This window comes from Octodon degus, unplaced genomic scaffold, assembly GCF_000260255.1.
Source record: "Octodon degus isolate 3935 unplaced genomic scaffold, OctDeg1.0 scaffold00178, whole genome shotgun sequence".
In the NCBI taxonomy this organism is placed as follows: Eukaryota; Metazoa; Chordata; class Mammalia; order Rodentia; family Octodontidae; genus Octodon; species Octodon degus.
In genome coordinates, this window is record NW_004524754.1 from 3,906,932 (window position 1) to 3,931,482 (window position 24,551).

Consider the following 24,551-nt stretch of genomic DNA (forward strand, 5'->3'; position numbering starts at 1 on the left):
CTCTCAAATAAATAAAAAAAATTTAAAGAAAAAAAAAATAAAAGTATGCTTTACCTTGAATTAGCAGCTGGTTTAAGTGATATCAAAATTTGTTTACTCACAGGTCATCAAAAATTTAAGATAATTAACAAAAATTCCTTGGAGTTGGGAGAGATTATTAGACAGGTCTCCAATTGGTGGATAGAGGAGTGGCCAACCTTTGTTCATTAATAAGGTGCTGCCAATAATCTCCATAGTCTCTTGGGAGACACCCCACAATAATTCTGTCATTGGTTAAATAATGGTTTTTCAGAAAAAATTCCAATAAAGTTTTCTCATAAATGATGCTTTGGGTACAAAACTAAGTTAAGAAAAAAGGTTTTCATATGTGTATGGTAATTCGTTATTGTTAATCTAATGACGTATTAAATGTTTTCATGATTCCAGACGTACAGGTCTTCCAAAATGTGGCTGCTTATTGTGATAAGACTTTCTTTCAGATCCTAATAAAGAATGACAAAGTAAAAGCCTTGTATGCATTAGACAAAGATGACTGGTTAAAAGGGTTATGTTATGTCAAAATGAAAATTTAAGTATGCAAAAAATGTAATCAGGATTGTCATGCTGCAATGTTATATATGGTTTTGATTTCTAAATTTCTGTGTAAAATATGTAGTTGAACATTCTATAAGGCTTAAATATTAAAATATTTATGGTTGTTAGAAAATAACAGTTCTATTTTATATCTAAGGTGTTTGGTGTTCAGAAAGATAATAATGTTCAGCTTATTGCCCTCATTACAGGGCGATGCCATTAAGCTCCTCTTCTAGATGTTTAACAACTGAAGTTTGGAAACCAAAAATTGAGAGAGGGGCTAAGAGGATAGTCAATATTTTGGCACTACCCCTCCAAGGTCAATGAGGACTCAAGACATAATAGAACCAGGCTATGACATCCTGTAACTCAGTTGAGTCCCTGATTTTCTGGTCAAGGAGATTATGGAGGAAAGTGATTCTATGATATATAGAGTGCCTAAGCAGAGTCACCTAGAGAAAATATCTCTTAGGTTTTCACAGAAAACAACTTGGTCAAGCAATGGCTGTGACTCATCCAGATGGGTGACACTCATAGAAAATCTAAGAAGTTCTATATTTGGTTCCAAAGTAAATCCTGAAGAGATTTAACTGACCGTGATAGATAGCAAAAAGTTAATTTTTTTATTTATATAGGGCTCACCATAATTTGGTCTTGAACATCCAGCAGAAAAAAATATGACCATGACATAAAAAAGTAATGCTACAATAATATGCTAAGTTATAAAAGGTTCAAACCACTAGCAACTTTTTTTTTTTTTAATTTAGTACAGGGTCTACAGGGTCTCACTACATAGATTGGATTCATAGTGATTTTCCTCTTTTCAGCCTACCCAGTCTCAGTTACTGTCTCAGTGCACTCCAGGGGTGGGGCTGGCATGGCACTCCTGGGATCGAACCCTGGCCACTTTGCTCTGCCTAAGCAGGCCCTTTAGTGTGCTGAGCTATCTGGCCAACCCTAATAACTTCTGACAATTGCCAGCTGTGCTGGTACTACTATTATGAACTATTGGACTATATAGGGTTAAATTGATAAACACAAGTACCAAAAATCTTTGAACTGGCATCAAGAGTAGAAAGGTCTTCTAAAGAATTTTCCAACTGCAATTAAACACCCATCATTCACACACAACAAAACAGTAAGGAAAGAGATGCTGGGAGCTGCAGAAGCTGGAAATTGATCATTGTGGGAGGGCAGGATGAGGCCTCATTGCCTAAAGCAGTCAAACCACCTCAATCTTGAGAAAATCAACCTGCCTGGACATTTTGAGCTATTAGTCACTAGGCAACCTTGTGTCTTGTAACTTTGTAGAGGTATAAATAAATGCCCTCTTTTGTTGTTCTGGGGTCCTTTGTCAATTAGGCATGATCTACCACCTGACTTCAGGTGTTATCTCTTGTCTTTATTTTCTAAATCCTCTCACTATTTTCTCCAGGGACCACTTAGAGACCAATGAATCCCTACAGTGGACCTCTCCTTCCATACCCTGACACATAGAGTGCAGTTTTGACACAGTATGGGTCTGTTTTTTAAATTGAAATCCATCTCCCAATATGTAGTCATGACCTGCCTTAGAAGGCCTGGTGTTTTCACCAAACTTCATGGAATTAATTAATGTCTATCTTCCCAGCTTGACTGTCCCACCTTCAGCTGCTCAGGAGACAGGTGATCCAGGGTATTAGATTTTTCTCTCTTTTCTGCTGATCATTCATTTCCTACTAATTCCATCTACAAAGGTGCAGCAGAGATTGGAGCAGACACAAATCAAACATTGATTTTTGTTATAATTGTGTATTGTCTGTTGAATGAGTGCATGTGTGGTAAGGCTACCTCAAGAAAAATTGTTACTAAAACATTATAAAATCTCAGAGGGGCCTATGAATCTTTGGTTTATGTATTAAAAATGGTTTTAGAAATGGACTACATTTGGATACAATGAATGTAACTAAGCAAGAAGAAAACCCCTAACCATGGAGCATATTTATGCAAGCCATTATAGGTTGGCACAGGAAAAGTCTATTCTGGACACAAGTATTATTCATATGCTTCTACTATTCTTTTACCAACAATGGCCAGTATAAATTAAAAATTATAAGAGATATAAAAAAGAGGGAAAATGACCTATTATTCAAATAGTCATTATATGACCCACCTCAGACATACCACAGATACTGAAATTGTCTAACAGTGACTCTAAGTAGCTATAATAAATATGTAAAAGAATCTAGTGGCAAAAGTGTACAGCAAATGCAGAGAAATTCATTAGTGAGAAGGAAAGCATTTTGCAAAAAAAGCTAGTAGAAATGTTAGAAATCAACATCATAATACAATAGAGGAAGAATTACTTTAAGAAGCTTATTAAAAGGTTGGATATATCAGATGAATCAATAGTCTTAAAATCAGGTCAATAAAAATGATCCAAACTTAAATAACTAGAAAAGAAAGAAAAACAGCTTCCAAGATCCACAGTACAATATGTAACATATCTTTAAGAGAGGTTCTTAAAAGGAAAAAGAAAGAGATTAATCAGAAAAATAAAAAACCCTCATAGATTCAAGTATTATATGTAACTCCAATTAGGATACATACAAAGAAAAACACCCAGGCACATTAAAGTCAAACTGCAAAAACATAAAATAAAGGCAAAAAATCCCCTCAAAACTAGGAGACAATTGGGAAGGCACAGTACAGAGGAGCAGCTGTGTCATCTTACTGCAGCTGCAGAGACCTGAAATTCTCTACCGGGCTGGGGCTGCAGGGCTACTCAGAGCTCAGTGAGAGAAGTACAGCAAGGGCTGCAGGTGCTGCTCGCACTGCCCTTCACGAAGAAGGAAGGCATTTGTGGTGTTTCCCTGCATTTTAGGCTCTCAGGAACCCAGTCCATTGCTTGCCTTGTCAGTCCAGGGTGAGCTCTGGGTAGCAGACTGGAGACAGAGAAGGAAACCCTGGGCATCACGGCCCAGGAGGCAGCCCTCCCCGTCCCCATGTAGCACAGCTGCTTCTGCCCTGGTCTTCCCTTCAGTTTCCTCATCAAGGGAGTTGGCCAGTGCCTACCCTCTCCTCTGTCTTCATGTACTAAGTGGCATTCACATGTAGGACATGGAATTGAGCCTCCTCTTTCGGCCTCCCCAGCACTGGGATTACAGCTGCAAGCTACCACACCAAGTTTTGGTGGCTGGCAGGGTGCTCCCGGGTAGGGGCCAGCATGACATGGGGTGCCAGGGATTGAACCTGAGTGCTTGCCAGGCAGGTGCTTAGAGTGCTGAGCTACCTCTCTGGCCCATTATAACAAGGGTTTTTAAATCAATGATTGCCTTTGCTGAGTTAAATACTACAGGATGTACATTCCTCTGCTGTTTTACTTCTGCTTTGCTGCTTTACAGCTGCTTCCTTCATGTAGCAAAACACATATTGTGAGCCAGTGCATGTGAGCCACCTCTTTCTCTTTCTTAGGTTCTCAATTAGTGGGTTAAAAAAAAAAAAAAAGGAAGGCAGATTCTGCATTTTGGTCATTTCCAAATCCTCATGTTGCAGATGATGAAAGGAAGGGAGAAGAAAAGATGGAGTGGAGGGAAGAAAAGGAAAAGGAGAGGGGAACAAAAGGAAGGAAACTTCCTCTGCCAGTCCACTTTCTGCAGGGGCTGCACATATGATTGTTCTTGTTAGCTGGTTCTTGAGCCAATTGAAATTTGCTTATTATCGTTTCCTTGGCAATCAGTAACTATTCTGCTTTACTTTTGATTTAGAACTCAGAGTAACCTCTGTCCATTTGAAACATATTTCTTTTTTCTTTTTTGGCAGAACCAGGGATTGAACCCAGGTCCTTTCGCTTGCCAGGGAAGTGCTTATTACACTGAGCCATCTCCCCGACCCCTTGAAACATATTTCTGAGTCTGATTCTTTTACTTAAATTTTTTTTGAGAAGACACTTCAGTAGAAAACAGTATTTTATCTAAAACTTAAATGTTGGATTATTTTGTTTTAGGATGTTTTCATTTTTTTCTTTTCTCGTGTGTATGTGTGTGTGTGTGTGTGTGTGTGTGTGTGTTTGTGTGTGTGTGGGTGTGTGTGTGTTTTGTGAGACAGAGTCTCACTATGCAGCTCAGGCTGGCCTTGAAGCTCACTCTGTAGCCCAGACTGGTCTCAAACTCTCAATGATCCTCCTGCCACAGCCTCCCAGGTGCTGAGATCACAGGCGTGCGCCACCATGCCTGCCTGTTTTTATCTTTTTATATACTCTAGAGCAAACATTCTGTCAGAAAAAAAGGGGTCTGACTTTTAGATTACTTCTCTTTTTCTAGACGCTATGAACATTGCAGTGGGAAACACAGAATAAATCACAAGGTTTCTGGCCCTGGACTAACACCTGAGTATCAGCAACTACCCGTTCAGCTCTCTCTGGGCTCCCCTTTGCTCTTCCAACCAGCCTGGCTCATGGTACTGTGCATGCCCAGCAGCTCCCAAATGCAACCTGGTGGAAGTGGGCAGGGGATAAGATATGCTGGCATTAGAAACCAAGAGGAAGTTTCTTGTTAGAGCTGAGTTTCATAAGCACTCAAGTGAGTGTGAGAATAAAGAATGTACCTCAACAGTCTCCTACAAACACTGCTCAGGACAATGACAACACATAAACTCCACAATGCAGCTCCCAGGCAATGCATGTCCTATTTACATGTGAATTTGACCAAGTGCACTGCTCAGTTATTTCTGCAGTCTTCCGTGAGAAGTCATGTGTCCTAGATTCCCAGACAATAGTAGCCACCAGGTTGGGCAGAACCATGAGCAAAAAGGGGCTTAGTTACTGCCTCAGAGACAGCTCTAGTTAAGTCTCCAGTAGCACTAAGAATTGTTATGTTCTTTAACATACGTTCTTTGCTAAACCTGCCTGACAAGACACTGGGGTTGACTCACTTTCCTATCATAATGGAAGCTCACAGGGCTGCGTAATTTGCTCGTGTTACCCAGCTAGGAAACAGGAAAGCTCAGACCTAACCTGAGAGGGGGATGACTTCAAAGTGTGTAGCATACATCACCCTATTTCTCCATGCTATCTTTTGGAAATTTACTTTTCTTCCTTTTGAGGTCAAATATTAGAAATGACACCAGACTGACAGTGCTCTCAGGGGGTTTGCAGAGCACAGAGCCACAGATAATTGTCCCATTCCCATCTCCCCTGCATCTGGCTTGGAATGGCCTGCTTCGGTTTTCCATTCTTAGTGTGGTGTACAAACACACAGTAGATACATACACACATGGACACACTTTCCTGAGCATACTCCTGGGGACTTCCTTAGTGGTGGTGATAAGATGGCAATTATTGGAATCATTGGGGTGAAAATGAGTCTCAGTTCCTTGGACAGCAAGTGAAGACTGACTGTTTAGGTATAGAATCCTTCTGGAATAACCTGGTCCAGCAGGGCATGCCTATCTCATGGGGCAGGAACCCCAGATGTCCTGTCAGGCAGTTTGGAGCTATCATCTCTTTCCTTTGGCTCGACTGAGTGTTTGTTGCATGAGTTCTTGGTTCCTTTGTTATGCTCTGTTCTGATGGGGAAACATTGCTTTGTCTAACCTCACAAAATGCATTTGATCTGATCTCATTAGGGACCAGAGCTATGCAGCTGAGAAATGTTGCCTTTTAAATGAAATAAATTGAAACAGTCCATTGTGGTTAGGATAAAATACTGGAGAGAATTTTTCACTTGTTTGATTTTACTTTATTTTTCTAAGAGAACAACACATTTTAAATGGATAAAGCATCTGAGTTCACATTGCATAGGAGTCCCCTGCCCCCTACACACACACACACACACACACACACACACACACACACACCATTCTTCTCCAACCCAATGTTATCGAGCCCAATGGAATTTCAGCAGAGAATTTGTATTTTACTTAGCATGAAGAAGAGTCACTGTTACTTCAACAAATTTGACTGACTGAAGGCCAGACTGGCTGGAGACCTGCCATGGCGTTGTTTTGAGAGCTGAGGCATGAAAAGCTTGGTGTCACTTGCCCTGCTGTTCTCTGCATAAAGTCATCTTACGCCCCTTTGATTTGCTCCTTGTTCTTGTTGCACTTATCCTCTCCCTCTAGGACCACTGTCCTTCAGCAGCAACGTGACTCCTATTCTAGAGGAATCCAGAGGCACAGTTGACAGGGACTGCAGACTGCCCCAGATGCTGACTGCTCTTGTCAGGCTCACAGAAGCATCTCCCACCCCCAAAATGAAGTAGAAGTGCAATAAAGAATCAAAAGGTGACTTACAGTGGATTTTGAAGTCCTTGTACTGTCTGTCTTCAATTGCTACCACGTACAAAGCTGCCCGGTCTGGAAACATAAGCCCTCCAGGTTTCTGTTGATGAATTGTGGGGAAATGGGTCTCGTAATCTATTCACCTGACAAAGACATTACATTTTGAACTGCACATAGAGTCAACAGACAAGCACCCCTTTGCCAGCATTTATCATTCAGTGGACTGTCACCTTGGCCAGGGTCTGGGCTGGGATAGTAAAGTTAATGTTTATTTTGGAGCTAGGAGAACTTGAGGGGACTAGTAGAGCCAAAAGAGCAAGTGAAGTTGGATGAAAGTAAACCCCAGGAGGAGCAATGAAAGAAGTGACAGCATTTAGCCTGGGGAAGCCATAGTGAGCAGAATACGCTGTTGTCCAGCAGCCATGCAAGCCTGGTACTTGTCAGCAAGAACAGGCCTTTCTCTTGACAATGGAAAACAGGAGTCCATTATAGCAAGAAAGGCCAAGGTGAGACCTACAGAAGTGCATTCTGACAGTAAGGCTCACTGGACAGGGGTGATCATTCTGCCCCCTGAGGCAGATCTGCTTTGAAGTGAAGGGCCTGGGAGAGGTGAGACTTCTAGTCTGAGTCTTCTCTGAAGTCCTCATGTCCTTCCTCGGCTGCAGGCCATGGGGACAGCAGCAAGAAAGCCAGCAGACCAATGTGGGGACAGCATGAGCACAGCATGCGGGACACTTACCAGCCACTTGTCCCTGGCAAAGATCACTGTGTTGAGCATTGACTCATAGAACAGACAGTAGCCCATCCACTCGCTGATGATGATGTCTACCTTCTCCACGGGCAGCTCCACCTCCTCCACTTTACCCTTAAATATGGTGATGACTGGAAGATAAGAACCCCAAGGCTATACTGTGCACAGACCACACCCAAGAACCCTGAGTACCTCACTTCAGGGCCAGATCTCCAGGTGTTAGCCCTATTCCCATTCTATTTTTCGGATATGACAATATTTCACTAAGCTAATTCATACAAAGTTTACTGACAAGTCAGAGAAACCACTGACTTGACCTGATGTCCAATTCCCCAGAGAAGAACCACAGAAAGTGAGATCTATGAGAGGAAGTTGTACTGATTATATGAATTAACACATGGGAAGTGCCAGGCCCATTGCTGAGGCTCAGCAGGCCAACATCATCTGACATATTCTTCATCATTGACTGATGGGTGAAGAAGAGAAAGGGACTCAGCCCCTGTACTATGTTGTCTCCACTCACAAGTCATTTCTAAGATCTCTGAGTCCCACTGTGGCAAGACAAACTTCTTAGCTGGGTTTTTGATTAATTGACATAGACCAAGACATAATTTTTGGAGTCTCTTTTTGCATTTGTTGCTGAAAAGATCACAACACAAACTTACTCACACACTGCTATGGAATTGACAAGCTGATGACAGCCTGGCTGGCTGCTTCTGAACATTTCCACAGAGAGGTCCTGCATCCTGTGCAAAAACCCTCCTGTGAGGTCCCCTTAAAGTCGCACAGTGCCCTAGCTCCACAGGAAAGCTTGAACAGTGGCCTGGAACTAGGATTTACCAAATAAACAACATCTGTCTTGAATCTGAGCTTCATGAAAATTAATTTGGACTGAAGGTTCTGGGAAGGCAAAGGGCATGCAGTTCAGTGGCTTTATGTAGTGTCTTAACAGTACATCATAGAGATGATGTAGCACCCATTAGAAGCATCCAGTCCAAGGATGTTCTACTTTCCCCCTTCTGGTACTTGATCAAAGTTTAATCAGAGAGAGCCTCTACTCTCCAGGCATCAAACACTTTGTGCACAAGTACTGGCTCTGGCTGAGGCTTGTGTGACCTTCCTGGTTACTACCCATGAGTCCCATACCTAAAAGGAGCAAGAAATACAAGGTTAGCTTTCTCTTGCGGGAAGAGTAGGTATCAAAACTGTTTCTCTTGCGCTCTGAGATCCAGGGGAGGAACTCACCCAGGGGGTGTGCTCCAGGAATTCACAAGCAGACAAAACCAAGGGTTTGGGAAAGCACAAGCTGCCAAATTTATTTCTTATTCAAAAAAAAGGAAAAAAGGACAAATATAAAAGTTACATTTCTTTTTATATAGGTCTTGCTTTATCTTGGTCTTAACCATCCAGCAGAAAAGTATAAAAATGAGGTATAAAAAGTAAAGCCATATTAATATGCTGAGCTGTAAAAGGCTCAAGCCAACAACTTCTGACATTGCCAGTCCAATGGATAACCCACTCCTTTTATGGACTACTGGACTATATTGGATTATTTTGCTGAATTCACGTACCTACAAAATTTAAATGACAATGGAATACTCATCTCTGACAAAACTAAGCAAAAAAGGGGATATAAATGGAGGACCATTTTGTTACCTGTATGTGTTAGTTGATACATTGTGTCAACTTGGCTGAATCAGCTCAGGCAGTTCTCAGTGTGGGGGCCTTGCCCTGCAGGTGGACAGGGCCCAGGAATTGAGAAAGGCTTCCTGCCATCCTGTCCAACTTCCTGCCGCCTAGCCCTGCTTCCGTGGAGAGGTCCCAGTCTTTGGAGGAGCTTGATCTTGCAGCCGCGCCACTTTGGAAGAGCTCCGATCTTCACTGTGGAGCATCGGTCTTCGCAGTCAGCACCGAAGGAAGAGAGAGGCTTGAAGGATGCCGCAGCTGCTGCTCCTCCTCTGCTCTTCATTGTTTTCTGCTGCATGAACTGCTGTTGTTTGCCTTGGAGCCAGCGGAATATGGACTGAAACTTCCAGTAACTGTGAGCTAAATAAACCTTTCCTTCCTTCATTTTGAGTGTCGGATATTTGTCCCAGCAATGAGTAAAAAGTAACTAAGACACTGTATATACAAAACAGGATATACAGCTATTTTCTCTTAATTCAATGAGAAGAAAGATTTGTACTAAGAGCACTTGGACAGGATATCATGTCTGCATATTGTACTATGAATAACCACTATGAAGAGAACAATGTGCAATGTATTAATTATTGAAACTGTCCTACCAATCTGTTTTGAAACTGTCTCATTGCTATTTGTTTCTCCATGAAATTAATAAAAAAATGGACAAAGATATGCCTGTCCTACCTGTTTCATTAACTGCATGCAGAGCCTGGCTTGTCTTATTTCTGAAAACATTTTTAGAGTCTCTTCCCATATTTCTTGAAGACTCTTCCTTATGTCTTCCTGCATCTCAGTGGCTATGTGTCCCTGCTCCTTAGTTGTACCATGGCCTCCCAGCTATCAGACATTTCCTCCTTCCTCTGGGAGAGGTGACCTTTTGTTTGAGTCATTTCAGCTCCTCATGTCCTTTCTAGACTGCTGGCCTTTCCTGGTGACATACTGAGAACCAGGACCAACCCATCACGATGCCATGGACAGGACTCCATTAGGAGCTGCAAAAAACCACTGGACAAGGACGTATAGCTCAGTCTGACAAAAGGTGCAGAATCTTTCTCAGGGACCTACATGTGTGAGAATGTTGCCCTGTTTTCTGTACTCCCTTTCTTATCCATTATCTTCTAGATTCTGGTCAGTATGGGCTGTGACAGACAGATATGTTGGTATACAGAGGATAGATAAGGGTAGATACACACATAGGGGTCACAGAAAAGCAGAAATCACTGCTTCTCCTTGCAAAAAGATGGAATTGGTAAACCCGATAAGATAGATGCTCAGCCATCTGACTTCTGCTCATTGTGCTTTCTCCTTCTCTCTCTCTCTCTCTCTCTCTCTCTCTCTCTCTCTCTCTCTCTCTCTCTCTTTCTTGATAACAGGGTATTTCTATATAGTTCAGGCTGGTCTGGAACTCACTATATGTCCAGGATGGCCTCAAATTCATAGTGATCCTCCTGCCTTAGTTTGCCAAGTGCTGGGATTACAGGTGTGTGCCATGAAACCCAGTAAATATTCTATATTTATTCATGTCTTGGAGCAGATATGGCTCCGTACATGACTTGGTGAGTAGATGAGACCTCTATGAAAGGAGACAGCCTCACTTCCTTTGGCCCAGTTGTGGACTTGGGGGTGGTGGTGCTCAGACCCCACCCATGCCCTTGCCCAGGTGCCTAGGTGCTTTTGCTCAGTGTACAGCTTATACACTTTATGCTGAGGTCCTGGGAGCAGAAAATTATACTTTTGTTCCAACTAGCAAATGGCAGTGACCAGTGTAGGCATCTCCTCTAGGATCTATTTTCTCATTAGGAAAAATAAAAGGAAGGAGGTCAGAGTAGAAATCCTTTGCAGCACTAATACCTAGTTCTTCAAATGTGCCCTAAGCACTTCCTGTGGGTAAGGCATTCTATGAGATTTACTTGCAGGGATGGCAGACATCAATATGAAGAGGTGCCAATTTGATTTGATCCTGATTTGTAGCAGTCCTTGGTGTTTGATATTTTTTAGAGGCTATCTTATTCCTATGAATCCAAATACAATGAATCCACTATTGCCTAGCTAAGTTATCAGGGGTATCAGGGTAAATGATTGTCATCTTTCTGATGCCTGTAATGATCACCAACAACCACTTAAACTCCAAAATTCAATTTCCCAATCTACAGAATGCTACCTTTCATGGTAGGGCAATGTTGTGCCAATGTACTGCAGTTATTGGACAGCACATGGCACTGGGTTGTCTCAAAGAACTTGTGTGGCACACACAGCCTACTTCTTTTCTTCTTCACTTTAAGGGGATCAAAGCAGCTGGAACTAAGATGTGAGTGGATATAGGCTGCCAACCCCACATCCAATCTGGGCCCCATACCACTAAAGCTGCACCTGTTCAAGGTGGCCCTGAAGTCTCTGGATCTGTGTTCTTATTTCATAAGGATGATGGAAAGTTTATTCAGCTAGTGGTGACAGGACCCTGGCTTGTAAATTTCAGAATGATTAATCATAACTAAATTTACACCAGGGAGCAATAAACTCCAAATTGGGAAGTTTTCCTCTGTAGCTTCAAGTTAACAAAATAAATATCTAATTTTGGAGATTTTCTTTTTCTTTTCATTTGAGTGAAATTTGGCCACTCTGATCAAAGGTCATTGCTTAGATATTTTGTTTAGGTTTTAAAAAATCAAATCAGGCCAGCCCAGCCTCACTGGTGTCCAGTGCATCCACCCAAATGATGTGCTACAGGGCCTGGAGATTGTCATTGCCCCACTTTGTGCTCCTCACTTTCTGAGAGCAGATGCTGCTCCACAAAAAATGGACCCAAGAATCTTGCACATGAGGAACCAGGGGAGCCCCATCCTACCTCAGCTGCAGCAAAGCCCCTCACTAGTGCCTCTCTATGCTCACTCATCTATTTTGGTGTGAGCACACACCCTCTTCTGCAACCTGACTTGCTTCTAGCCTGAGCTGCTCTTCCTGGTTGTCTATTTTAACTTCCTACCTCCAAGAGTGGGAGGAGCTTTTGACACCTGCAAACATTCAAAACTCATTACTGCATGAATGGATGGGTGAATAAGCAATTTTGAACAAAAGGACATTGGGTTAAGAAACAAAAGATCATCGAACGAGTCCTAATTAGATAGTAAAAAAAATTACTAGCATTGGAAAAGCAGCTTACAGTGATCTCACATACATTAACTCAATAACCCTCCTCAGGACTCAGAGGACTCTTGGCCTAATGAGACAACCAGGATTTATAGGAGTCTAATTGCAGAGGCCACACCCAGGCCTGACATATGACTTTGTGTAACCCACATAGCATGGCCAAGGATCCCTCTACCTGGGGAGTGGGTGCAATAGTACCTGATTGGCTTGTTGCCTGGGATCTTTGTAGACATCAAGCAACTATTTTGGGGGGTTGGGAGAAAAATCTGAGAATAGAACAGACTCATGTTTCTTCCAAAGGCTGCTCTTGTTTGTAGGCAGGTGAAGGACCATTGTGAGCAGCCAGAGCAGACCATAACCCATCAGTCTGCTGGAGTTAAGCCTATCTTGTCTTTCTGCTCTTCCCTTCAGGGTCCACATGTGTGAATCAACCTCTCACACTGATAATGAAAAGAGAAAGAACATCAATCTCTGAACCTTCCACATCTGTTGGAATGGCAATATATCCTGTAAAAAACAGATACTATTCCTGGAGAGGCAAAGATGAGCTCTGGGTGCCATGTGGTCTCAATATTGAAATATGGTACCCCTTGCCTGCCCAAATCTCCATTCACCCAAGATGGCAGTGTACAATCCACCTGGCTTCCTGTTTTAGCATGCTCTGGTTCCTTGGAGGGCTCAGGGCCCAGTCTGCTTAGCTAGAGTGCTAACTTTCTGCTAGCTTTGGCCAGAGCCCTTCTCTGGCTAGAAGTCCAGTACAGAACAGCCCCCCTCTTGGGATGACTGATTCTTCACCCTTTCTTGTCTCTGCTTCAAGCTGTCTCTCCAGAAAAACATCCCCTGGCCAACCCCCAACACAATGGCCAAAGGCAGACAACTCTGTGGCCCTGCCAGGAGAGGCAGGGCCTTCAAGAAGAGAGCTGAACTAGACAGAGAGCCTGAAATCGGGCAAGGAGTAAGGCAACAAAGCTTCCCCAATTTGGGCTTAGATACTCTCAAAATCACCCCAGTTTCACTCTTGCTCACTATTGCAGAAGTTTACAAGGGATGATCAGAAAGTGTTACTGTTCTGGGAACTGAAAAAGATGGCCCTCCAGAGCAGAGGGCCAATGGTAAATCCAAATTTTTTGAAAAAATCTTGGCTCTGTACTGAACACAGTCTTTTTCTTGTTGCAGTTCCCTAAACAATGCTGCAACAATTCCCATAGCATTCACACTGTATTTAGTGTCAGGAGTGTAGAGATGAATTTTAAAGCATGCTGGAGAATGTGCCTGGGTTATGCACAACCATGCCATTTTATATCAGGGATTGAAGCATTCTCAATGCTGGTATTTTCAGGGGGTCCTGGAGTTCAGCCCAGCTGACAGACGATGGTGCAGCAGTCCTGTACAGAACAGCCCCCCTCTTGGGATGACTGACTCTTCACCCTTCTGGTCTCTGCTTCAAGGCTGTCTCTCCAGAAAAAGCATCCCTTCACTACAGGGCTGAGCTGGTCAGTGCTTAATAATGGACTCCAAGAAGGAAGGGAGGGAGGGAAGGGGACGAGAGGGGAGAGGACATCCTGATGTGTAGCATGGTGCACTTATCGCTGCTGTGCTGATTGCAGACTAACGACACCATGTCATCTGTCACTCCAGGCAGTGATGAGAAGAGATGCATGCTTAGAACTCTTAAGGGCCATATGAGCCCCTCCAGCACACCACTGTGGCCACACAGGCAGAATAGATCCTCGGCTTTTCTTAATTATTCCAGATCTTTCTAATTACTTTCACAACTCATGACTACACTCTCATGACACTGGCTGACTTACCTTCACACTTCCATGAGACTGGAACCTTCCTGACAGCAGAGATCTGCTTGTCTTAGTCACAGCAGTAACTCCCTTACACGTGGCACAGTGCCTGTTGTGTGGGACAATTACACAAAAGGGGATGGATCGATGTAACTTGCTTCTGAGATTATTAATGAGTTCCTTCACCTTTGATTAGGAAAAGAAGTAGCAATAGCCAGAATCAATAAAACTTGAAATGACCTGGAGAAGTCCTCTGAGTACCTAGTACTACAATGAAGGTCTGGATTAGGCTTTCTGTGTTATCGCTAATCAAACAACAACCCTTCAAGCTATGCATTGACAGATCTCCACAGGAGAGAGACAGCAGATGCTCCTGGAGGTGAGATGAGGTGTCGAGTTCCTGCCCACTGTGAGGGGGTGCGGCTCCTCTGTCACTGTCACTGCCTCATCTGCACTCCAGGACACTGACTTTTCTGAACAAACACAGAAGAGGAAGGAAGCTCTGCTTTTTTTTTTTTTTTTTTTTATATTCTGAGAAGTATCTGGGTTATAATTTTTTGTTCCTAGAATTACAAAAATGCCATCAATCTCTGTGCTTTGATATCAGCCTTCACAAAAGAACCAACCTTTTTAAGCAGTTCAGCAGCCTGCTGGCTTCCTCATCACAGAGGAAATAATAGTTATTTGTGCTTTAGTCAAAGAACAGTCGGTGAAGTGTGTGTGGGCCATGTGCATGGAACAAGCCACGTGAGGGCCAAGTGTGTACTGCAGCACCTTCTTGTAGTGTGTGTCTGCCTGGGCAAGAAGCCAGCTTGAGGAGCGGTGAGGAGGGATGTGATGCTACTGGGCAGCAGGCATTTTATGCCCGTGTTGTTATTTATGTCTCCATACCTACACTCCTGAGACCCACACAGTTGGTTGTGGCAATGTTTCAAAAGCATTTCCATGGAAGCGTCTGCACAGTTGAGCAGGCCTCGATGACGTGTGCTGCTGAGGCTGAATGAGCCACACAGGGACTGGGTCCTGGGTGCTCTGCTTCACCTGCCTGCTGCAGCCTCCTAGGAAAAGGAAATCAGGCAAGGGAGCTTTTTGAAGGCCCTGGGGCCTGCAGCTTCCTTGCAGTGCTTGTGAGTGTGAGGGATGGAGCAGGTACAAGGCATGGGGTGGCTACTGACTTGGGGACAATAGTATAGAATCAAGCTGAGCCACCCCACTCTTGGGCATGAAATGATTCTGTCCTGGAGCCACTCAGCCAGGCTGAGTGACAGAGATGGCCAGGCTGCCTGGGAAAAGTGGGGTGCAGATGCCACATGGGTTCAGGGGAAGGCAGCTTAGCCTGGCACTTTAGAGCCTGAGTAGAGTGACAAGAACACCTGGCAGGTCATGCTGGAGTGGAAGGTGAGGCTGCAGGTCAAGGACATCACAGGCTCAGGAGGTAGTGATGGCCAGAGACTGTGCTGTGTAGAGGGACAGGTCAGCTGGTAGCATCCATGTAACAGAAGTCTAGTTTCTCAGTGTCAGAAAAGAAACCAACATGGAAAAAGTGAAAACCCTGTGGCTTTGGGTTAGAAGTAGAAGCATTACAGGAGTTAAGACTGAACAACACATGCATGGTGAGACATAAGAGTAGGTGCTGTGTGAATGTGCTCTCATTCTCTCTCTCTCTCTCTCTCTCTCTCTCTCTCTCTCTCTCTCTCTCTCTCTCACACACACACACACACACACAGAGAGTTTGCTGGAATCATCAGTACCCTAACACCAAGGAGTGCACTTTGTCCATTCAATGGAGTTGAGAAAATTCCTGATTCCAAAAGGTGGAGTACAAGGTGGGTCTTAGAAAGTCAGAAGGTGGGTGAAAGTGAAAGGTCCAGAGGACTTCCAGTGACCCAGTAGGGTTGGTGTGCACATGAGCTTAACTGATGACAACAGAAAATCTATTGAGGAAGAAGTAGGAATGCAGAGTGGCATTAGTTAGTAAACAATGAACTAAAAGATGGATGGGTTGATAGAGAAAAGATAGACGGAGACAAAAAGACAGCAAGAGAAAAGATAGAGGAGGGAGGGAGGAAATTTACTGAGGGATGGAAAGCTTACATGATTCCCAATGACCTGCACTGAAAATCTTACTACTTACAAAGCAACTTGGCAACAAAGAAGCTTCAAATAATGTCTCTGCCAAGTGACAAATGCAAAAGCTATTGGGGTAGGACAAACTGAAATCACATGTGAAGATAACAGTGTCCTGCCTCCCAGGTTTCTGCCCAAGGTGGTGAGGCACACTGTAGGGATATATGTGTGACTCACCTGAGGGACAGGACAGCATGCATGCTGAAGGAAGTCTGAGGGTGTCACTGAGGGCACTAGTCTTGGCACTAGGTGACAATGCAGTCCTGTCATTCTGAGCCACACTCTCACTATGATCTTGTTGCAACAATTGGCAAAAATATGAATAGAACCAGAATACTGGGTGATGGTACTGTCTTCATGTTAAACCTCTGATTGTGATGGCTTGTAGAAAATGTGCTTGTTGGAAATGTTCATTAACATTTTCAGAGGCAGTAGGCACCATGTCAGCAATGTACTCTCAAGTGGGCCAAGAAAAAAAAGTATTTACATCTGTCTTTCTTAATTTTTTTCCCTTGTGGTACTGAGTACTGAACCCAGGCCTGATCTCCAGCTATTCTTTAAGACAGAGTCTTGCTAAGTTGCTCAGAATGTCTTTGTTTGCTTTTGGTCCCAAAAATCAAACTCAGGCCCTTGTACTTGCTAGGAAGGTGCTTGTGCCGCTGCACTATATCCCTGGCCCACCCAGAAAGCCTTTGAACTTGTGATCTTTCTGCCTTATACCCCAGAATGCTGGAGTTACACACAGGTGCCTTGCACCTTTTCTGTACATCTTAGAGTACTCAGAGGTTAAAAGAAGGAAAAGAAAAGGGAAGTGGAAGAAGAAGGGAGGAATGCCAAGGGTTTGAGGGGAGAAGGAGACCATGGAGGGGGATTCAGGAATAAGGTCTGCTTGGGAATAAGGTCTGCAGTGCAAGCAGACCTGTCCAAAATGAAAGTCTGGAAGCTACCGGCTCCTGGTGATGCTGGCCCAGCCCTACTGGCTTTTGCCTGGAACAGTGCCAATACAAGAGGCACAGGGTGGCACCTGCTGCAGGCTAGAGGAGTGCCCAGGAGGCAGGGGAGCTGGCAAGCAGACAGACAGATGAGGAGCGGGGGTTCCCTAGACCCACAGAGGTAAAAAACAAAAACAAAAAAACCCTACAGGGAGAGACTCTCTGGGCTGGGGTGACCTTGGTGGTGGCCCCTAGAGGAAATCTGACTCTGTATTTATCTGCACTCACTGCCCTCCACCGAGAGTCTCGTTTCTGCCTCATGGATAGAAACGCACTTTAGAAAGGGAACGAGAGCAAGAGCCAGGCCTGAATGTCCCAGGCACAACTCAGTCATCCATCACTGCTGGCTTCAGTTTCCATGTCTGTGAAATGGGGCAGACCATACAGAATTTGGGAGGAGACTAGATGCAGAGCTGTGAATGCTGGGCTGTGTTGTGCCTCTGCAGAAAGAACCAACCAGTTTTTGTTTCCCATTTTTAAAAGGATGTGGAGGGGTTGCTCTTTCCATTCACAGCATGCATCTGAGAAGCACACAGGAGACACCCAGGCCCTGGTGAAGCAAAGAATGCTGGACCCCAAGCCAGAAGATGGGGGATCTGAGTAATGCACTCTTCTCTCAGGCATCTAGAATGCGGTGGCATTCACAGCCACTGCACATGCTGCCTGCCAGAGCTCCAGCCAGTTCCCTCACCCTCCCTTACCTGCCGGGTCCCTCACTTTCCCAGCCTGCAGTCCATCATGCTCTGACTGTGGCTCATAGGCTAACGGCTCTGTGCCCAGGGTGCAGCTGCTGTAAAGTCATGGAATTTGGAGGGGTGAGCTGCAGGGGTTCCCCAGTCCCTGGCAGTGCTCAGTGGCTTCTGCAGTGCCTTCTTCTTGCAAGATGGTTGTTGCACAGTGAACAGGCAGCCCCTGCCCCATGCTCCCTGGCTGGAGATGTGACCTTGACCGGTGCTCCCCACAGCCCAGGGGACCACAGAGTCCTATCACTGCAGCTTTCACACCTTGAGCACTGGGAGCTAAGTAAACCTCTTTTTTGTACACAGCTTGTATTTCATTACAGAAACAAGAAGCTCACATGGATCCTGTGGCCTGTTGTCATCAGTTTCCTGCCAAAGCCCCAACACAGCTTTGCTCTACTGCACCCAGGCTGCTGAATGTGCTCAAGACAGCTCTGTAGCAACGTGGGCTAGAGCCACCTCCAAGCAGTTTCAGCTCCTCCGGGAGACATCCTCAGGCCACAGCAACCTCCCTGCCACCTCCCCACACCATCCCAGGCCTCACGCAGTCTCTTCCATCAATTCTCTGCCATCATCTGGCTTACTCTTCACTGGGTAGAGAGCAAGACAGCAGGGCCTGCACACACCTGTGCCTGGACCCAAATCTGGGCTTTCCATGCTGCTGCTCAGTCCCCAATGAAGGCCACCACCACCTGTTCTCTCAAGCCACGTCCAGACACCACTTGCTCTTTCTCAAGGCCCTTGCTCCTGAGCTGACTCTTTTTCCTGCATCTGCAACTTGTCTGTCTCTTCACAGACAGCTTCTGCACCTGTTGCTCTGTTTTTCCACCCTGCATCACAGCAGGAAAACATATTTCTGGTCTAAGCCTCATAGTTAACCCTTAAGCCACTCTAACTGAACTTCTGTCCCCACTTCTGCAATGAGTTGTCTCTTGTTAAGAGCACCAGAGCCTCTGTGGAGCCAAGTTTAGTGGCACTGCTCTGGCCCGTCTATCTTTGTCCTTTTTCCTCTAGCTGCACATTCTGCCAGCTCCCCACCCCCCTGCCCCAGCATAGGCCGTGTGCTATGACCCTCCACAAAATTCCACACTCAGCTCTAACAGATCTACCTGCTGGCCAGCGGGCCTCTCAAACCGGACAAGTACTAAAGAAGCTCTTGGTTCCTTCTTTTTTGTAATAATATAAATACATGAGAAAATGTTTGACAGTAACCAAATTTATGCATAGAAAGTGAAAATAAATGCCATTTTCAAATGTCAGCTCAGCACCTGTTGGGTTTTTTTTGAAACAAAATGTGTTTTGAATTACTAGTGCTTCCCAATTGGCATACGTCTGAAGTATAGTTGGTAATGAATGCTTGTCTGGTTCCCCACATTTGCCACACTGTTGAATCCCATCCCACAAACTGCTGTCCATGCACAGCCATCCTCTCCTCTACCCTCACAGCACAGCTCCCGAGCTCCTTGCAGACCTGCCACCCCAGCCAGGCTCCCTCTACCCAGCAGCTTATGCCAGATAAGATTCACCCCTACTCCACTCTTTGGTCTCATTTCCATATGTGATCCACCTGAGGCTTCCTGCCTGTGTTTCCAGGCTTCCCACGGATATCGCTTCTCTCCATCCACTGCTACCACGCTGGCCCATGGCACAGCCCCGTCATGGACTGAGAACCTTTCAGACGTGCATCTTCAAGCAGTCTCATCACCTACAATCCTTTCCAACCCATTCTCCAGAGATGCCTCCTTGCTTGTTCAAAATCCTTCCAAAGACTTCCTCTCCCAGAGCACCAGATCCAGCCTGTATGACATGGGCCTGCTCCTTCTAGCTCCTGTGCTCTCCATGTGCTGAATGCAGAGACTTCTTCCTGTTTCCTGGGCCTGCTGAGTTCATGCTTACGCATCATGCCAGCTATAATTTCAGCTGGGATTCTCTTCCTCTGGTGCTGTGGTTTTAGTGTTTCACCAAATTCGTGTGCCAAAGCCTCAGTTTCTGCTTGTCACAGTGTTAGGAGGGGAAAGGTGTTCAGTCCCAGGGCAGAGCCTCTTGGATGCATGAATGCATTCTGGGGACACGGGGGTCAGTTGCTCTGAGAGCAGGGTGCTGCTCCTGCTCTCCGGCTTCCTGTCCCACCATGTGGCCTCTTTTGTGCTTGCTCACAGCCTCTTCCACCTGCCAGCATGTGAAACAGTAAAGCTCTCACAGAACTACCGGCCCAATTGTGGGCTTTCTGGCCTCCAGAACCTTGAGTCAAATTAAACCTTTTCTGTGTAAGTTACCTGACCTCAGGTATTCTGCTATAGCACCAGAAAATGGACTAAGATACTCGATTACCCTACTTCTTCATGTACTTCATATCAGAATTCCCATATGATCCCCTCAGACAGGATCTAACCCGATGCATCCACCAGGTCCCTTGGGATCTTATCATCCTGCTTCAATGATCAGAGAAATGCTAACCACCACCTGGATTGTTCCTGACTGTCTCCTGATTGATTTAACTCTACTCCCCTCTAGGATGTGATGCATGAAGTTGGTTTCCTGCTCTGCCCCCATAGCCTGCCTCCCAGGAGAACACACCCTTTTCAAGGACTCAGTAGCAAACAGGACAGGTGGCAGGGCTGAGATCAGGAAGAAGTAGGCATGTGGAAGTGTGTGGGAGCAGGGAGCACTGCGGTGGTGCTCAGGTCAGATCCATGGAGCACCTGTCAGCAGGCTCCTATGACAGCAGGAAGCGTGGCTCAAACATGGAGGAAAGGACACTGACTCCTGGTGTCTGGGGCTCACAGAGGCTGCACGTGTGACCTCAGTGTTCGGCTCCTTCAGGAACAACCACAGAAGTAGATTTCTTTCTTCCTTTCTTGGCCTCTCTTTCTGGTCTCTCTTTCCTCGCCTAAACCTGACCAGCCCTCCTTCCTAGGCCTCCATGGGAATGTCACCCCCTCCTAACCTCATCCTTTCTACCCAGTGGAACTTTATGTGGATGCTTTTTCTTTGTACCTGCACTTCCCAGACCCTATAGCTTCTGCCCCTTCAAGCCACCTCCCCTCATCTCACTCTCTGGACTGCAGCTTCTGTTCCACCTGCTGCTCTCCCATCTCCACAATGAGATGATTTCACTGCACTCTGGACCCTGTATGGTGTCCCCACCCTCCCAGCACTGAGCATAAGGCCTCCAGTGGAGAGAGCTACAGGAGGTTGCTGGATTAAGGACTTTGCAGGCCTGAGTGTATTCAAGATGGGTCCTGCAGAGAAGGAGCTAGAGAATGTCACATTCCATGGGAAAGGAGTGAGATGAGGGAGTGGGGCACACTGCTTTCTAATCAGACTCTGGTTTGAAGGAGGACCCACTGCCAAGAGGTGCTTGATTGCCAGGTCAGCCCAAGAGCAGCAGAGCTGTGGGCAAGGTGCTGGTGGGAACACCGTTGGGCTGGTGATGGGAAGGGGTGGGGCTGGGACTGTGGGGAGGGAAGAGGAGGAGGAATAGCTGCCATTTGGCAGGCTCAGTAGGTAGCCTACAGCTGGAGCCAAGCAGGAGTCATGGCAACTCAGAGTGAGCCTCAGGAAGAGCTTGCTGAAAGCTGAGGTGGGGCAAAGCTAACCTGGGCGTGGCTTGGGGGTGGGACCTCAGCACCTAGTGCTGCGGTTCTGCTGTTGGGGTCTTGGCAAGTTCAAGTGCTCTTCACTCTTCCCTGTTGTGTTTGTGCCGCCCAAACCAGAAGACACAGGGCCCCTCCCGGCTCCATACACAGAAAAACACTTGGAGGTATGTCTTACTGTTGTCCAAGTGGTTGGCCTTAATGATCTTCTCTGAGTAGTCAGAAATACTGGAGCATTCAATCTAGATAAGACACAGAACAAAAGAGCAAGGAGTCAAAAAACCAAACATAGCTTGGGTCTTAGATGTCCCTGAAGGCCTGTCTATTGCAAGCTTGTGTGGCTGTTAGGGTGGGGGTTTCAAGTTGTTTACCTCTGGAATCCACGCTTGGGATTGGCAGAGCATAGCTCTAGCTGTGCCCATGTGTCATGGAGACAAGGCCTTGGGCTTCACGTCTGGCCCCTTGCCCCTTCCTCTCTGGCACTCTTGTTCTGCTCTCCTTCCTGACCCTTACGAAGCAGGAAGCTTTGCTCTGCTACATTCTCTGTCATGGTGTCTCTGCACTGGGGCCAGCTGGCCCTGGTCTGCAATCACAAGCAAATTAAAACTTCTCCTCTCTTAAATAGTGGGTATTGGGTACTGTGTCTCACCAATGGAAAGTGACTAATGCAGCTTGTTCTCCAGACTGTGATGCTAGGAAAGGTGGGAAAACTTTAGGAGGTTAGGCCACCAGTGAATATGCTTGAAGGGAATACTGGGCCTCTGGAGCCTTCCTTTCTCTGCTCTCCAGTAGCCATGAGGTGCTCCACCATGTGCTTCCACCAGGATCTCCTGCCTTATCACAGACTCAATACAAAAGAACCAAGCAGCTATGGACTGAAACCTCTGACGCTGAGCCAAAGTTAAGCCTTTCTATCTCACAAGTTGTCTCAGATGGTTTGTCACAGTGATAGAGAGCTGAGTAACTGAACATCCAACATCAATCCAGTGGATGGAGAAGCTGAATCCCAGAGATGTGCAGTGGCTTATGCACAACTGCACAATGAATTATGACAAATTGAAAACCCCAACTCACCTCTCTCAAGAGAACAAGAGCTAGCTGTGGCTCCAGAATCTGAACTGGAGACTCAAGAGGAGCCGGCTGACCTTATACTCCTGGCTAGAGGAGGAGGCTGAGGCAGGACAGAGCTACTTCAAACCTCTCTCCAGCCCCAGGGTAACCATGGTCCATTTTTAAGCAAATTAAAACCTGTGGAAGATGCCAGGTTGGGGCCTGGTCCTAAGGTCTGCTAAACCATGCACTCAGGTTAGCTTTCAACCCTAGGTAGAGCTTGTGTGTGTCCTCCAAATACCCGCATGTTAAAGGCTTGGTTTTCTCCCCATGGTGCTTATGGGAGGTAGGAAAAGCATCAGGATGGAGGATTTAGTGAGGGGTCTTCCAGGTACTAGAAGTATGCTTTGCAAGAAGTATTGGGATGCCAGCTTCTTCCTCTTCTTTAACTTCTGGTTATGACACACCATCTTTTTTCACCATGATGCACTGCCTTGCCACAGGCTCCAAAGCAAAAGAACCACCCGACCATGGATTGAAACATTTAAAGCTACAAACAGAGCAAAACTTCCCTCTCCTTACATTATCTCAGGTATTTTGTTAGTCATGGACAACTGGCTAGCATAACTTTTCTAGACTCTTATCTTGGAGAGAATTTGTTTCTTTTTATCTAGCAGTCCTTGAAGGTCCTCAAATCTCCTGGTTTTTGAGAGACAGCATCACCTGAAAGCAGGATCTCATGGATATGGTTAGAAGTCAAGCCCAGGCTGAGGATACAGGCCCAGATGTGTTGCTAGAGAGTACTGGGAATGGGGGGTGGGGGGTACCTGCTGAGAACTGTCCCCACTTTCATAGCTGGCCTATTTGGAGAGTCTGTCCCCATATCAAATGGCCCTAAGTCTTCTGAAAGTGTTTTCTTCAGAAGTCATTGTAGAAGGACACCAAGGAGGCTGCTGACAATCTCTACCAAAACCCACCTTTTGGGTTGAAAAGTGTCAGTTTACTGTTAGTGACATGATGGGCCGACCCTGGTCAGGGCTCAGCACCAGAAGACCTGCCTTCTCCTGGGCTCCCAGGTGATGGTGATGACAAAGGTGACATGAACTACTTTTGGGCATGGGTGACCATTCACCTCTGTACACCCCTCCCGTTGTGATGGTGGAGATGGAGATGATGGTGATGGTGCTGATGGTCAGATGGTGATAAGGGTAATGGCGATGCTGGATGGTTGTGATGGTATTACAGACACGATGGAGACAGAGATGGCGATGATAACTGCGGTGATGGTGGAGACGGAGGAGATGGTGCTGATAATGGTAGTGAGGTAATGAGAATGGTGATGAAGATGAGGGTGATGTGATGATGGCGGTGGCATGGGGCAACCCTCCCCTCTGTACATGTCTTGGCTGAACAGCACAGCTGCACTGAGATGCACAGAGGAAGTCCTGGGCTTCTGAGCCAGCGAGAAAAGAGAAGCACTCTCCCTATGGGAGCCACAGGAGTAACCACAGTGGCCCTACCGACTCATGAGCCCTGGCTTTCCAGGGCATCTGCAGGTTTTTCCAGCTAAAGGCACAGAAAACAAAGCCTCCGAATGCTGCTCAGCTCACCAAGGTCTCTGCCAATGGCCAAATCACATGCATGCTAGGAATCTGATTAGAGTTTATCTTTCATTTTGACCAAATTAACTCCCATCTCCTGGCCCTAAACCTATTGCATCTTTTAAATGTCAGCTGGCAGCTCAGAACTCTCCCCCTCAGTTTCTTTCCAGTCCCAGACACCTCTAGCTCTTCTTTGTCTGGGCTGTGTGTGTGTGTGTGTGTGTGTGTGTGTGTGTGTGT

The 24,551-nt window shown here is 45.7% G+C and overlaps 1 protein-coding gene across 1 annotated transcript in view; it reads right to left on the reverse strand.

Moving 5' to 3' along the window:
• The window catches only part of Prmt8 (protein arginine methyltransferase 8), a 93,644-nt gene that overhangs the window by 20,515 nt on the left and 48,578 nt on the right, over positions 1-24,551 (reverse strand). The window contains exons 4-6 of the mRNA XM_004643574.2: positions 21,839-21,902; positions 7,571-7,713; positions 6,844-6,931 (exon numbers count right to left, since the gene is read on the reverse strand). Of these exons, the coding sequence (XP_004643631.1) occupies positions 6,844-6,931; positions 7,571-7,713; positions 21,839-21,902 (295 nt within the window). The remainder of the gene's footprint in view (positions 1-6,843; positions 6,932-7,570; positions 7,714-21,838; positions 21,903-24,551) is intronic.